This window comes from Chiloscyllium plagiosum, unplaced genomic scaffold (genome assembly GCF_037043375.1).
Source record: "Chiloscyllium plagiosum isolate Xiang-an unplaced genomic scaffold, Cpla_swu_hap1 HiC_scaffold_1, whole genome shotgun sequence".
Taxonomy (NCBI): Eukaryota; Metazoa; Chordata; class Chondrichthyes; order Orectolobiformes; family Hemiscylliidae; genus Chiloscyllium; species Chiloscyllium plagiosum.
Genome location: NW_028270139.1, coordinates 9,719,220 through 9,736,340, shown reverse-complemented (window position 1 = coordinate 9,736,340; position 17,121 = coordinate 9,719,220). Strand labels below are relative to the sequence as shown.

The window sequence follows — 17,121 nt, the reverse complement described above, 5'->3', positions numbered from 1 at the left end:
CAACTGTTAACCATGGCTTAGATAAGGGATGGTAGGTACACTGAACACATTTGCTGATGTCAGTAAAATAGGTAAGAAAGCTAGTTGAAAAGAGGATATAGAGGGGTTGCAAAAAGATATTGATAAGCTAAAATGAATAGGCAAGCATATGGGCAAATGTGAAATGATGTGCTTTGGTATGAAGCTCACCACCACCTTCTCAAGGTCATTGAAGGACTGGCAATAAATGCTGGCCCAGACAGTAACACCCATGTCCCATAGGACAATTAAAACATATCATGCCAAGATGTAATAAAATGAACCAAGCCATCCAAAAGTGGCATTATAAAACAAAATGTGGCACCAAACCACACTAGGAGAGAGTAGGGCCGACGAACAAAAGCATGTTCAAAGGCAAGCTTTAAGGAGTGACTTTAAAGGAAAAAGGTAGTCAGGCTTTCAGATCTTCAGGCATTGGTGGCTGAAGATGTGACCACCACCAGAGGATTAGTATGGTATTTAATATCAGGGATGATTAAATGCCTAGAATTAGGAATGCAGATTTTGGAGAGTTGTGGAACTGGAAGAGGTTACAGAGACGTACGGTCATACAGGGATTTGTAAACAATAAGATTTTTTTTATAAGTTGAAGTGTTACTTTACAAGGAGCCAATGTGTCTTGGCAAGCAGAGCTGTCTTGGAGAATGGAATGTGGCATGACTTAACACACAGACAGCAGAACTTTGGTCACTCAAGGTTACAGAGGATTGAATGGGACATGCCAGAAATGATATATTAATGATCAAGTCTAGAGAAACAAAGACATGGATGAATGCTACAACAGCAGGTGCACTGAGGCAGGGAGAGCCAGGTAAGGAGAAAGTGAGGACTGTAGATGCTGGAGACCAGAGTCTAGAGTCATATGCCGGAAATGTTGATTCTCCTGCTCCTCGGATGCTGCCTGACCTGTTATGCTTTCCCAGCAACACACTGCCAGGTAAGGGTATAAGCAGTTTAGTTAACAGGAAGAGGAAAGGAGATAGTGGCAATTCACAGAACCACAAGCATAACAGTGTAGAAGCAGCACATTTGGCTCATGTCTGATATCACAGAGCTCAACAAATTGATGTTGTGGTTCTGTTCGCCGAGCTGGAAGTTTTTGTTGCAAACGTTTCGTCCCCTGGCTAGGCAACATCATCAGTGCTTGGGAGCCTCCTGCGAAGTGCTTCTTTGATGTTTCCTCCGGTGTTTATAGTGGTCTGTCCCTGCCGCTTCCGGATGAATGGATGAATGCCATGCCTCTAGGAATTCCCTGGCTGTTCTCTGTCTGGCTTGCCCTATGATAGTAGTGTTGTCCCAGTTGAATTCATGTTGCTTGTTGTCTGCGTGTGTGGCTACTAAGGATAGCTGGTCGTGTCGTTTCGTGACTAGCCATTCCTAGAGGCATGGCATTCATCCACAAACTCCATCAACAAACACATCGACCTGGACCCAATATACCAACCACTACAGCGGACAGCTGAAACTGACAACCGGAAGCGGCAGGGACAGACCACTATAAACACTGGAGGAAACATCAAAGAAGCGCTTCGCAGGAGGCTCCCAAGCACTGATGATGTCGCCTAGCCAGGGGACGAAACGTCTGCAACAAAAACTTCCAGCTCGGCGAACAGAACCACAACAAAGAGCACCCGAGCTACAAATCTTTGCACAAACTTTGATCAACAAATTGATGACAGGACACAGGAAATCAGGTTAATTATAGTTTATTTCATGAATATGCAGCAAGAGCCAGTCTTATTACCATGAAGTGTAAAGACTAAACTCTGGGCTGTTACAATCACCTTCCAACTTTATACAAACCATTACAACATATGTATTACAATTCCCACGTTTCTACTGTTTTCCCACAGTTTACACCAGCATTGTCTGTATTTAAACCAAGGCTGACACTATCCTGTTATTGCTGGTCTTGCCTTCGTCTCATTTATTATCCATTCTTTGTACACCAGTGGTTTCCACTTGTTTGCTGTTACTCACGATATGACAAAAGCTTTAACCCTAAATGAACTTAATCTCCTCAGTATCTACACCAGCTTTCCAAATGAGCATTGAGACTTAGGTGTTATTGTCCTGTCTTTTCCCCATACTCTTGAACATTGTTTTGATTCAAATAATCATTAAGTGCTCCAGTTGAACTTGTCTCCACACACCCCTCAGCAGTGCATTACAGACCGAAACCATCAATTGTGTGAAAAAGACTTTTTCTTGAATCACATTTGCTAATTTTGCAAAACACATTATGCCCTCATGTTCTCGAACATTTTACAAGCAGGGACAGTTTTTCTCTATCTACTGTATCCAAACACTCATTATTTTGAAAATCTGTCAGAACTTCTCACCTTTTTAAAAAAAACATTACCAATTCTCAATCTAACTGATATTCCTCAGCCCTGGAATCATTTTTGGAAGCCTCTTCTGCACTCTCCCATACATTCACCTTCTTCTCAGAGTTGCATTTAGAACTGTACACAATTTCAGTGGAGGACCGTCAAGCTTATTTTTTTAAATACAAGTTCAGCACAACTTCCTTGCTCTTATATAGTATTAATAGGGATGAACAGTACAAGTCCAGGATAATGTATACTTTAATTTCTTTTTCTATCTGTCCCACCACCTTTGAATAATCTACGCACAACTATACTCAGGTCCTTTTGCTCCTGCATCCACTTAACAAAAAATCCATTCTTTTATCTTGTTTGCCCATGCTCTTCCAACTAAAATGAATCACCTCACTTCCTACATTGACCTTCATCTGTTACCCATCCGCTCACTCCACCAAATTGTCTATGCTATGTCCTTTGGAAGTCCTACACTGTCCTCAATTTATACAGTTTTGAACTTTTGTATCCTCTGCAACAATTTAATTATCCCCAAATAACTTCTCTGGATGTATTTCCAGGAATATCCTTCCTAAGTACAGCTGTATTGCTATCCCTTATCAAAAACGCCACATCCCCCTCCTCTCTTGCCTCCCTTTCTGTCTTTCCTGTATCCTGGAACATTAAGCTGCCAGTCCTGTCCAAACCTGCGCCAAGTTTTTGAAATTGCTATGAGATTCCAGTCCCATGTTCCTAACCATACCCTGAGTTCATCTGCCTTCCCTGTTAGGCCACTTGCATTGAAATAAATGCAGTTTAATTTATCAGTCCTATCTTGTTGTCTGCTTTGTCCTTACCTGTACTGAGTGTTTGGCTCGCTTCTTTTCTCAACTGTACCCATCGCAGATTGATCTCTTTCCTCACTATTTCCCTGGGCTCCGCATCCCCCCCCACCACCACCTCACCCTCCAAAACACCACCACCACACTAGTTTAAATCCTCCCGAGCAGCTCTAGCAAATCCCCCTGCCAGCATATTAGTCCTCTTCCAATTCAAGTGCAATCCATCCTTCTTGTACAGGTCACTTCTACCCCAAAAGAGATTCCAATGATCCAAAAATGTGACTCCTTCTCCCATACACCAGCTCCTCAGCCATGCATTCATCTGCTCTATTCTTCTATTCCTACCCTCATTAGCTCGTAACATCTGGATTACTCCCAGTGTTACTACTTTGAGGGCCTCCTTTTTAAATTCCTGCCAAACTATCTATCTTATCCCTTCGCAATCTCATCCTTTTCCCTTCCTACATCATTGGTTCCAATGTGTACAATGATCTCCTGCTGAGCCCTCTCCCCCTTGAGAACATTCTGCACTCTCTGAGATATCCTTGATCCTGGCACCAGGGAGGCAACACACCATTATGATTTTTCGCTGCTGGCCACAGAAACGCATGTCTGTGCCTCGGACTAGAGAGAGTCCCCTAACACAATTGATCTCTTGGAACTCTCGATGTACCCCTCATTGCATCCCCAATACCAGAAACTTGGCTATTCATGCTACACTCCCCGAGACTCCATCACCACCTACATTTTCCAAAACTTGTTTGAAATGGGGATAGCCACAGAAGATACCTGCACTACCTCTCTTACCTTTTCTGGAGTGACTGTACCTGTGACTTTTCTCCCTTCCTATAACTGCCACACATCACACCCCTTTGCTATTGTAAATTCCTCACAGTCTCTGTCTCTCCAACCAATCCATTCACAACCAACAGCATTTATTGCAGACAGAATCCTCAGTAGCACGTAAAGTCTCCCTAAACTCCCACATCCGACAAGAAGAGCATATCACTCTACTAAAGGCCATTTTTGCTTCTTTCAATCTCAGACCCAGAAAGTAGCACTGTCTTATTCCTCTACAAAACACTGTTCCAGGCTAACTTAATACTTATGGCTTATATTTTTAAGTTTAATCAAGAGACATATCTCAATAAAACACAATCCAGAACCCATCTACTCACTACCGCAGACTTACAGTAAGGCCATACTTAAAACTATTCACTTATCTGTTTCTGTGCTGTGAACTCTTCCAAACAGGTTCCTCTAACATCAGTTGGGAATTTCATTGTTTGTTTATTTTCCCAGACACACTTAGAGGTCCAGCGATACATGAACTCAAACAGCAAAGACGGTAACTGCGCATGTTCACTGCTGTGTCAGTTAGCAGTGTATTTCTTTCTCGCTCTCTCTCTCCTGTACTGACCGACCATGTGCTGTCTTTGTCTGTTTCTCTCCCTTTTAAAAGTGCTGTTGTCTTAACATATTTTCTACAAAGTTCCAAAACAATGCAAAAGCATATAAAACAGTAATTCGACAAAATCACCTCCAACACCAAAATACCTCAAAAAAAAAAGGAGCAGCCTGTTACAGTTCGAAATTTTTCCCGTCCTCCATCTTTATTATATTGCACCTGCCAAAAAGCAGTTTCTTACCAGTCAATTAAGTTAAGAATTTCTGTGATGTCAGTTGTTTTGATCAGCAAGACTGACTGCAGGACACTCTTTCTGGATGGCTTCATTACAATGCACACTGGATGACAATCTTCCCAGAGTGCTTCACTGCAACAATCTGCAAGACATTCTTCCTTTTGTTTTGTTTCTTTACTTTATAAAATGACAAGGATGGCGTAACTCTTTAATTTTCTCTTTTCCTGAAATAGGTTTTTAAAAATTAGAATTTATTTATTTTTTTTATCAAGCATCATGACCAGAGGGCATAAAGAAAATCACATTCTCTATATTTGCAGGTTTAACTTTTCTTTTTAAAAAATAAGCCAATCTTGCTGAACTCAAAATGGTTGAGTCTGATCACATGGTTTTTGATCAAAAGGTTTTTGCTATGGATTTATTTTCAAATAATTGGAAATAAAAACCAGCATTGAGGGAACATCCTTCAGCCTACCTTCAGTAAAGATCAGAAATAAAAAAGGGAAAGGAGTAAATCAATGTATTGCTGTCTCAGGCTCAGGATAGGAAAAAGGAATCAATTTAAAACACAACCATTTCACTTTTGTCTGTGACAATCCCCAATAATCGTCAACTCTGCACTTAACTTAAAGCCACAAGGAGAATTTAAAATTTCCAGTATTTAAAGTAACATAAGACAGTTATAAGTTGGAAACAATTTTTTTTTTCAATGACTGACACACTTCATAAAAAGTAGAAAATTTGCAAAATTTGGTTTCCTTAGCTCCCAATTAGCTAGGTATTCCTTTGTTGACAAGCCACTCTTGGCAGGCACCTTCACTCTCCTTTGTAGCCATCCCTCCTTCACCCCTCTCCCCTTCTGCAAATCACTTGCTACTCTCCTGCTCTCTGCCTTTGCAGTTACTGGGTTCATCCCCTCTCGTTTTGCAGACATTTCTAACCACTCACTGTCACCTTGCCCAGCAGACCTGCCCTAGCCCCCTCATCAACTTTGTTCACAACTGAAACTTGCCTTTCACTACTCTTTCAATATCAGCTATTTCCTTCCCTCACTTGCTGCCAGTAGGTTCATCCTTGATCCACCAGTCTGTGATTGAAGGAGTAACCTTTCAAAATTTATTGGTTCTATTTCTTGGTAACTTTTCAGATTGCTCACCAATGATTTTTTCAGCTACTTTTGGGGGTGACTTTGCCCATAAATTGAGCGCTTGATCCTGAAAATTACTAGCATGTGACTCATGCTGGAAAAAGCTTGAGATTTCTAAGCTTACATAAGAATGGCCACTTAGGCAAAGCTCCCATGACTGCGACATTCTCTGAACTTTATCTTGAATTTATCAATTTTTAACATAATATTAAGGGTCGCTTCAGCATTAATGTGTGATAGTTCAGGATTGACTTTTTTTGACTAAGTTAAAAAAAAGTAGGAAAGGGTAACATAGAACATAGAAAAATACAGTGCAGTACAGGCCCTTTGGCCCTCGATGTTGCGCCGATCCAAGCCCACCTAACCTACACTAGCCCACAGATAGCATTAAATGCCTCTGACTTTTTACTTAATTATATTTTCCTTAAAGACCATTAGTGTTAGTAACAGCAAACTGAGAAGTTATAGTCAAGGTCTGATCTATCACCGATAAGGTGGGAATCACATGTAGCTTGTTGATCAAATCATCCAGAAACAAGACTGTAAAATGATGACACAAGCTAAAAAGACCAATCCAAGGCTAATTGTTATAATCAATACTTAAAAAGTGAAATACATCTTTACCCTATGTTAAAGAAACACAACTTGGTCATGTGATAGGAACTGGGTGATTCTAACATTTGCCAAATGTATAAGCCCTGCAGTGTCTACAGACTGCAACTAGAGTCATGAATAATCTAGTGTACACTCGGAGTAGTCCCTGCTTGAAATACCCATTAGAAAATCATGAGTCGAGCAATTAGGATTTTCTGAAATCACTTCTTACTATTTTTGCTGTCAGTCTCTCCTTTTTTGCAGACACTCCTACTCCATCTCCGTCTAATCACTCACTTGTCACTGGTAGGTTCAGCAGTGAGCCAATAAGCAGCAAGTCGGAAAGTGCAATAGTCTATATAGAGTCAGATGTACAACACGGAAACAAACCCTTCAGTCCAGCTTGTCCATACCAACCAGATATCCTAACCTAATCTAGTCCTATTTGCCAGCACCTGGCCCATATCCCTCGAACCCCTTCCTATTTATGTACCCATCCAGATCCCTTTCAAATGCTGTAATTGGACCAGCCTTCACCACTTCCTCTGGCAGCTCGTTCCATACAGGCATCACCCTCTGAAAAATCTGCCCTTTAGGTTCCTTTTAAATCTTTCCCCTCTCACCCTAAACGCATGCCCTCTAGCTCTGGACTCCCTCATCCAGAGAAAATACATTGGCTATTTATCCTATCCATGCTCCTCATAATTTTATAAGCTCACCCCTCAGCCTCTGATTCTCCAGGGAAAACAGCCCCCGGGCCTATTTAGCTCTCCCTATAGTTGAAATCCTCCAAACCTAGCAACATTTTTGTAAATCTTTTCTACACCCTTTCAAGTTTCACAACACCCTTCCGACAGGAAGGAGGCCAGAATTCCATACAATATTCCAAAAGTGGCCTAACCAATGTCCTGTGCAGCCACAACATGACCTCCTAACTCCTATACTCCAAGCTCTGACGAATAAAGGAAAACATACCACATGCCTTCTTCACTATCCTATTTACCTGTGACTCTACTTTAAGGGGATTATACACATGCACTCCAATGTCTCTTTGTCCAGCAACACTTCCCAAGATGTTCCCATTAAGTGTATAAAACCTGCTCTGATTTGCTTTTCCAAAATGCAGTGCCGCACATTTATCTGAATTAAATCCCATCTGCCACTCCTCAGCCCATTGGCCTATCTGATCAAGATCCCGTTGTACTATGGAGGTAATCTTCTTCGCTGTCCACTAGACCTCCAATTTTGGTGTCATCTACCAACTTACTAACTATACACCTCTTAAGCTCACATCCAAATCATTTATATAGACAACGAAAAGCAATGGACTCAGCATTGATCCTTGTGGCATGCCACTGATCACAGGCATCCAGTCTGAAAAGCAACCCTCCACCACCACCCTCTGTCTTCTACCTTTGAGCCAGTTCTGTATCCAAATGGCTAGTTCCTCCTGAATTCCATGAGATCTAACCTTGCTCACAAGTCTCCCATGAGAACCTTGTTGAATGCCTTACTGAAGTCCATATAAGATCACATCTACTGCTCTGCCCTCATCAATCCTCTTTGTTACTTCTTTAAAAAGCTCAACCAAGTTCATGAGACATGATTTCCCACGCACAAAGCCGTGCTGACTATCCCTAGTCAGTTCTTGCCTTTCCAAATACATTTAAATCCTGTCACTCAGGATTCTCTCCAACAACTTGCCCACCACTGATGTCAGGTTCACAGGTCTATATTCTCCTTGTTTTTCCTTACCACCTTTCTTAAATAGTGGCACCTTAGCCAGTCTTCCGGCACCTCACATGTGACGATTGATGATCCAAGTATCTTAGAAAGGGACCCAGCAATCACTTCCCTAGCTTCCCACGGAATTCTAGGGTACACTTGATCGAGTCCTGGGGATTTATCCACTTTTGTGTGTTTTAAGACATCCAGCACCACCTCCTCGGTAATATGGACATTTTTCAGTGTCACCATCTATTTCCATACATTCTATATCTTCCATGTCCTTCTCCACAGTAAACACTGATGCAAAATACTCATTTAGTATCTCCTCTATCTCCTGCAGTTCCACACATAGGCTGCCTTGCTGATCTTGGAGGGTCTTAGTCTCTCCCTAGTTACCCTTTTGTCCTTAATGTATTTAAAAAATCCCTTTGGAATCTCCTTACTCCTACTGGCCAAAACCATCTCATGTCCCCATTTAGCCCTCCTGATTTCTCTCTTAAGTATATTCCTACTGCCTTTAGATTCTAAGGATTCACTCAATCTCTGCTGTCTATACCGGACATATACATCCTTCTTTTTCTTAGCCAAAACCTCAATTCCTCTAGTCATCCAGCATTCCCTGCACTTACCAGCCTTTCCTTTTACTCTAACAGGAATATACTGGCTCTGGACTCTCATTATCTCAATTCTGATGGTTTCCCATTTTCCAGCTGTCCCTTTACCTGTGAATATCTGCCCCCAATCAACTTTTGCAAGTTCTTGCCAAAACCATCAAAATTAGCCGTCCTACAATTTAGAACTTCAATTTTTAAGATTCTGTCTATCCTTTTCATCACCTGGTCAAAATAATTTGCCATAATAACTACAGAGAAACAAAATATATTTCATACAATTTTATTTCACAAAAACTGACCATTTAGTCCATGTTACAAAATAATTAGTGAATCATGGCAAAGTCAGCTTCACGAAATTAAAATGGTCCACATTGCTATGCTCATCCAGGAAATAATCTGCACAAACATATTAAAATTTTAAGTGTGCATAAACTAATGTTAGAATCTTCATTAAAGTGCTTCCATATGGAAATCCCATTGAGCCAGCAAGGAATGTTCCTTTAAAACATTTGAATTATTAAAGTTTGTCTGTGAAAACATTATGATCATTTCCAAATTCACAATCCATAACAGACTTGCAATGTTTAAGGTGAGTATAAGGTATTTATTCCTTTGTCGAAAATGCCTTCAGAAGGATGTCTGCGGCCAAACCAGGAGTTATATCACCATTGACAACCTTATCTTCTAAACTTGGAATTTGATTTCTGACAGATGGATGGTCACAGAAGTATTCAGTAATATTTTCTTTAATCAGACTCCACATCCACACTTTTTGTTGCTTTCGTCTTTTTATTTGCAACTCACCACTTTCTAATAATGTGGCCTTGAATTTTTCTATTTCCTCCCAGAGTTCAGGAATTCCTTGCCCAGTTTTTGAAGATACACGGGTCACCTAAAAAGAACAAAGTACGTACATAAGAAATAGGGGCAGTAGGCCATTTACCCCCTTGAGATTGCCCTGCCATTCTGGAAGATCATGGTTGACCTGCCCAGGCCTCAACTACTCTTTTATGCCATTTCCTCACAGCCCTCAACTCCTACTTTCTCTTTAAATACTTTCAGTGATCTAGCTTCCATAACGGATGTAAGAAAATTCTAAACATTCATTATTTTAAGCAGAAATTATTTTGCAAATCCATTACAGAACAAGGAGACACTCATTTGTTAAAGGTTCCTTTACTAGTGGAAACATCCCAACATCTACCCTGTCAAGCACCCTCAGAATCTTGTATGTTACAATAAGGTTATCTTCATTCTTCTAAACTCTAACAAATGAAGGCCTAATCTATTTAGCCATTCATAAGTCAATTCCTTCACCCCAGGAATCAGCCAGGTGAATCATTTTTGAACTGCCTCCGCTGCCAACAAATCTGGTCTTAAATATAGGGACAAAAAACAGTAGTCCAGATGCGGCTTCAACAACACTACATATAGTTGTGACAAGACTGCCTCCCTTTTTAAACATCAAGCCCCTAGCAATGATAGTCAAAATTCAATTTGTCCTCCTAATTACTTGCTGTACTGGCACACTTTATTTTTGCGTTCCATACATGAGAACATTGTGATCCCTCTGCTGTACTTTCTGGAGCCCCTTTCCATTTAAACAATAGTCTGCCTTTTGACAGTTCCTCCCAAAGCATGACCTCACTTTCCTAAATTTAAACTCCATCTGCAAAATTTTTGCCTCAATCACTTTACATCCCCTTCTGGATTCCTTATGTTGTTATTACAATATACCTGTTCCCCCCTATTTTAGCATTAGGAGGAAAGTTTGATAATTTACACTCTGCCCCATTTCGAAGCCATTAATACAGACAGTGAAGTATTCCAGAAGATTCCCCTGGCCTCGGAAACGCCATTAGCCATGTGGTTGATGCAGCTGCCACCCCCACGCTGATTGATAATATCACTTCCGCCCCCATCATGGCCACTCCCACAGCCACTTCCGGCCCTCACATCATTGCCGATGCCACATGCTCAGTGACTTCCGCCACCCCTACTGCCGTGTCTGCCACCACTTCCGCCCCCACCAGCACCACTCACCTGCATTCTGCTGACACGCCCCCACAGACCCCACTGTCACTATCCCCATCCCCCAGAACCCCGAGAGGAGCACTACCCCTGCTCATGCCTCCACCCCCATTCCCCCCACCATCACACCCACTCCAGGTAATGGCTCCGACCCCACTCCCAGCTCCACACCCACACAAGATCCCAGCTCCCAGTCCTGCCGAGATTTCACCATCCCCCCGGACCTCCCACCCACTGAGGACGAACGATCATTCCTCAGCAAAGGACTCACATTCATCCCCCTCCGTCCACGCATCAATGAATTTAATACACGCCGTGATATCGAACACTTCTTCCGTCGCCTCCGAGTTTACTTTCACAATCAGGACCCCCGCCCACCTTCCGAGGACCCCTTCGCCCACCTCCAACACACTGCATCCACCTGGACACCCCGCGCTGGCCTATTACCTGCCCTCGACCTCTTCATTTCCAACTGCCGCCGGGACATTAACCGCCTCAACCTGTCTACCCGCCTCCCCCACTCCAACCTCTCACCCTCACAACGCGCAGCCCTCCAATCCCTCTGCTCTAATCCCAACCTCACCATCAAGCCAGCAGATAAAGGGGGTGCAGTAGTAGTCTGGCGCACTGACCTCTACACCGCTGAAGCCAAACGCCAACTCGAGGACACCTCTTCCTACTGCCCACTCGACCATGACCCCCACCCCCCATCACCAAACCATCATCTCCCAGACCATACAGAACCTCATCACTTCAGGAGATCTCCCACCCACAGCTTCCAACCTCAGTCCGGGAACCCCACACTGCCCGGTTCTACCTCCTTCTCAAGATCCACAAGCCTGACCACCCTGACCGACCCATTGTCTCAGCATGCTCCTGCCCCACTGAACTTATCTCTACCTACCTCGACACTGTCCTATCCCCCCTAGTCCAGGAACTCCCCACATACGTTCGAGACACCACCCACGCCCTCCACCTCCTCCAAGACTTCCGTTTCCCCGGCCCCCAACGCCTCATCTTCACCATAGATATCCAATCCCTCTACACCTCCATCCTCCATGACCAGGGCCTCCAAGCCCTCCGTTTTTTCCTCTCCAGACGTCCCCAACAGTACCCTTCCACCGACACACTCATTCGTTTGGCCGAACTGGTCCTCACCCTTAACAATTTCTCCTTTGAATCCTCCCACTTCCTCCAGACCAAAGGGGTAGCCATGGGCACACGTATGGGCCCCAGCTATGCCTGTCTCTTTGTTGGCTACGTAGAACAGTTGATCTTCCGTAATTACACCGGCACCACTCCCCACCTCTTCCTCCGCTACATTGATGACTGCATTGGCGCCACCTCGTGCTCCCGCGAGGAGGTTGAGCAATTCATCAACTTCACCAACACATTCCACCCGGACCTTAAATTTACCTGGACCATCTCTGACACCTCCCTCCCCTTCCTGGACCTCTCCATCTCCATTAATGACGACCAACTTGACACTGACATTTTTTACAAACCCACCGACTCCCACAGCTACCTGGATTACACCTCTTCCCACCCTATCTCTTGCAAAAATGCCATCCCATATTCCTAATTCCTCCTCCTCCGCCGTATCTGCTCCCAGGAGGACCAGTTCCACCACAGAACACACCAGATGGCCTCCTTCTTTAGAGACCGCAATTTCCCTTCCCACGTGGTTAAAGATGCCCTCCAACGCATCTCGTCCACATCCCGCACCTCCGCCCTCAGACCCCACCCCTCCAATAGTAACAAGGACAGAACGCCCCTGGTGCTCACCTTCCACCCTACAAACCTCCGCATAAACCAAATCATCCGCCGACATTTCCGCCACCTCCAAAAAGACCCCACCACCAGGGATATATTTCCCTCCCCACCCCTTTCCGCCTTCCGCAAAGACCGTTCCCTCCGTGACTACCTGGTCAGGTCCATGCCCCCCTACAACCCACCCTCCCATCCTGGCACTTTCCCCTGCCACCGCAGGAACTGTAAAACCTGTGCCCACACCTCCTCCCTCACCTCTATCCAAGGCCCTAAAGGAGCCTTCCATATCCATCAAAACTTTACCTGCACATCCACTAATATCACTTATTGTATCCGTTGCTCCCGATGCGGTCTCCTCTACATTGGGGAGACTGGGCGCCTCCTAGCAGAGCACTTTAGGGCACATCTCCGAGACACCCGCACCAATCAACCAAACCGCCCCGTGGCCCAACATTTCAACTCCCCCTCCCACTCTGCCGAGGACATGGAGGTCCTGGGCCTCCTTCACCGCCGCTCCCTCACCGCCAGACGCCTGGAGGAAGAATGCCTCATCTTCCGCCTCGGAACACTTCAACCCCAGGGCATCAATGTGGACTTCAACAGCTTCCTCATTTCCCCTTCCCCCACCTCATCCTAGTTTCAAACTTCCAGTCCCCTTGACTTGTCCGGACTTGTCCGACCTGCCTAGCTCCTTTTCCACCTATCCACTCCAACCTCTCCTCCCTGACCTATCACCTTCATCTCCTCCCCCACTCACCCATTGTACTCTATGCTACTCTCTCCCCACGCCCACCCTCCCTTAGCTTATCTCTCCACGCTTCAGGCTCTCTGCCTTTATTCCTGATGAAGGGCTTTTGCCCGAAACGTCGATTTTGCTGAAGCTCCTCGGATGCTGCCTGAACTGCTGTGTTCTTCCAGCACCATCGATCCAGAATCTGGTTTCCAGCATCTGCAGTCATTGTTTTTACCTCACAGACAGTGAAGTAGTCTACTAGTTACATCTTTCCAACCTTAAGACTCATTTGTTCAAAGCCTGTCTTCATTAATCCATGATAATTATCCTCAACATCATGTGTTCCTGAATTCTGCCCATTTTTTACATGGCACCTTATTGAATGTTTTCTGGAAATCCAAATTCACGAGAAGACTTATAAAGAAAAAAGAGGAGGGGAAGGGGCAGGTTGGGCACTGCTGTCTCAGAGCTTATAATCCCACTTGGAAAATCTTTACCTCACTACATGCTGTGTGAAAATATTGATTCTCGTGGCACATTTGCTTCTACTGCAACCTACCCCAATTCTGTACTCTATTGTCCTCTATCCTTTAAGGATTGGGAATAGATTCACCCTATCTATACAGACCAGGCCCCTCATGATTTTGACTGAATTTTTTTCAATCTATCCTGATCATCTTTGTGATAATCTCTTTTCTCGTTGTTTGTCTTATTCACTCTGGAGGTCTCCGTTCTCTCTCAAACCTAAATGTTATTCTACCACATCTCTAAGATTTAGGAATGCAGCAAAATGGGAAACATGCATGAATTGGTCAGAAAGATGATACAAGAAAAGCATGGGGTTCAGGTAAGGGAGAGCAAAGGGTGAAGCAGCTGTGGCCAGAAAGAAGAGATTAAGATTATTTATGGCAAGGGCAGACAAGACTAGTGAACATGAAACTATTTTGACTCTTGTGAAAACCCCTCTCTATTTCATTCACTAAAGTCCTTTAGGGAAAGATGTCTGTTGTCTTTAGCTAGTTTGGCCTACATTTCACCCAATGCATATAAGGTTGTTGACTCTCACGTACCCGGTCAAAAGGTATTGCAAGGATCTCCTGAACCTGACTGTTATAGAACCATTAAAAAGGAATGAAACTGGGTAGATCACTTGGCATCCAGCTAAGCACCGGAAGGAGCAGTGGCACACCATGTCTTGTACTATAAAGACCCCCTTGCTAACAACATCTAGGGACTTATGCCAAAGATGACAGTCATATTCATGAAATTGTCAATTACTGATTGTTGGGGAGATTTCACTGCGGTGTTTAATGTAGGGCTAGGGAGGGTGACACTTCCAGCCCTGAAATGGTTAACAACAGCCAAGCGAGCTGCTGCAGGCGATTGCATGACTGCTGGAGCTTGTAAGGGATATGCATAATGTTAATTAAATCTTGGAGCCTGTAAATACCAGCCAGTATCAATTGCCCCATCGAAACTCGGGATTAATAAAGAAACTGATCGGAATCTGTAACTGTTAGACAAGTGTGAATTGCTCTATCGGAACCTGTAACTAGTGAGTGTGAATGGCTCTATTTAAGTCTAAAGTTGATAAGTGTAATTGACAATTTAGTTAAACTAAAACTATTGAAAATGGCTAGCCTGTCAGACGCATAGTAATTCCTTGACACAATGGACTATTGAATACGGGATCGGAACCGCTCCCAAGGATGGCTGAGCCATTGTCAAGCACAGCAGGAGGTGGACAGGCACTTCGATGCGGCCAATAGGAGGACGGATCCCCAGCGCGCGCAGGTGAATGGACCAATGGGGAAGGCGAACTGACCGGGGACTCCAGGCAGCGCGAAGTATAATTGTGTCAACTTTGAACGGGAAGGCAGAACGCCTTCTCCAACGAATGCATGCCTGTAGATTCGTTGTATCAGTTAGGATTCTGTGAATAAACTGCTGTCTGCGTCTAATCATAGTTGCCAGTGTGAGTCTCTCCTTCCAAAAGAACATGCAAAGACGGGACCCTCTGGGTCCGTCTTAACATGATAAAGATAGATAATTACAGATACCTCCATTACAATCCCTGGAAATTTCAGTCAAAAGGACTGACACATTAGAGGTGGTGACGAAGTACTGTATGATCATGAGGGAACTGATCCTGGAGACCTGAACATCAACTCTGTACCCTGTAATGTCTCAAGGTATCAGAGAAAACAATAGCAAGGCAAATTCCTCACCATCACCTGAAAAGTTCCCTCAGCTGTTGAGAGTATCCCTCTATACTGAATGTCACTTGAAAGCAATGAGGGTAACAGAATGTGCTCCACATGGAGGTTTTCAGTATTCATCACTAAGAGTAGTTCAACAGAACCACTACTGACAAAAGGTTACTGAATCCTGAAGCACACATCTTCTGTACTGGGCCTGCAGATAGTGATGAGGGAACCAAGAGGGAAAAAACTCTTACTTGACCTCATCTTCGCCAATTAACCTGTCCACAATACTGCTAGTAAGAATACTTGTGGAGAAGAAATCCTGCCTTCACAGTGAGATCCAGCATGCTGCATGGCACAATGAACAGTCCACGTTCAATTGCAACAAGATCTGGACAATATCCAGGCTTTGGCTGATAGGTGCCAAATAACACTCCCATGACAAAAATGCCAGACTATGACCATCACCAATAAGAGACAGACAATCGAACCATTGTCCCTTGGCATTCAATGGTGTTACTATCACTGAATCTTCCACTATCATCATCCTGGGGGTGATTATTGACCAGAAACTCAACTGGACTTACCACTTAAACACAGTGGCTACAAGAGCAAGTCAGAGGCTGGGAATATTGCAGTGAGTAACTCACGTCCCTACTCCTCAAAGTCTATCCACCACTAACAAGGCACAAGTCAGGAATGTGATGGAATACTCTCCCACTTGCCTGGATGAGTGCTGCTGTAACACTCAACAAGCTTGACACCATCCAGGAGAAAGCAGCTTGCTTGATTGGTAGTATATCTACAAGCATCCGCTCCCTCAAAACTCATTCAAGTTCCCCTCCAGGCCACTCTCCATCCTGACCTGGAGATACATCGCTATTCCTTCACTGTCACAGGGTCAAAATCCTGGAATTCCCTCCCTAATGGCATTGTGGGTCAATCCACAGCAGGTGGACTGCAGCAGTTCACCTCCACCTTCTCAAGGGCAACTAGGGATGACCAATAAATGCTGGTCAGCCAATAATACCAACATCCCACAAAATGAGCAAAACAAAAAGGCAGAATAAATCAGAAGATAATGAAGACATGTACAAAACTCATTAATCATTAGTGACTTTAATCATAATATAGATTGGCAAAATCTAATTAGCAGAAGTAGCTACAAGGAAGAATTCAGAGTGCATTTGGGGCAGTTTCCCAGAACAATGTATTGTGGATTGAATCAGGGATCAGGTTACTTTGGATATGATCAAGCCTAATAAACGATCTCAGAGTAAAAGATCCCCAAAGAACAGAGACCATAACATGGTAGAATATAGCATTCAGTTTGACAGCAAGTAACTTGGATTGGAAACAACTGACTAAACTTAAATAACGAGAATTACAAATGAAGAAGGGAGAATTGGGTGGAGAGGACTGGGAGAGAAGTTCAGCATGATGGCAATTTGTAAC

The 17,121-nt window shown here is 43.8% G+C and overlaps 1 protein-coding gene across 1 annotated transcript in view; it reads right to left on the bottom strand.

Moving 5' to 3' along the window:
- Positions 1-3,348: 3,348 nt before the first annotated feature.
- Positions 3,349-17,121, bottom strand: part of mmaa (metabolism of cobalamin associated A) — a 54,379-nt gene continuing 40,606 nt past the window's right edge. The window contains exon 6 of the mRNA XM_043699209.2: positions 3,349-9,820. Within this exon, the coding sequence (XP_043555144.2) occupies positions 9,533-9,820 (288 nt within the window). The 3' untranslated portion in view covers positions 3,349-9,532. The remainder of the gene's footprint in view (positions 9,821-17,121) is intronic.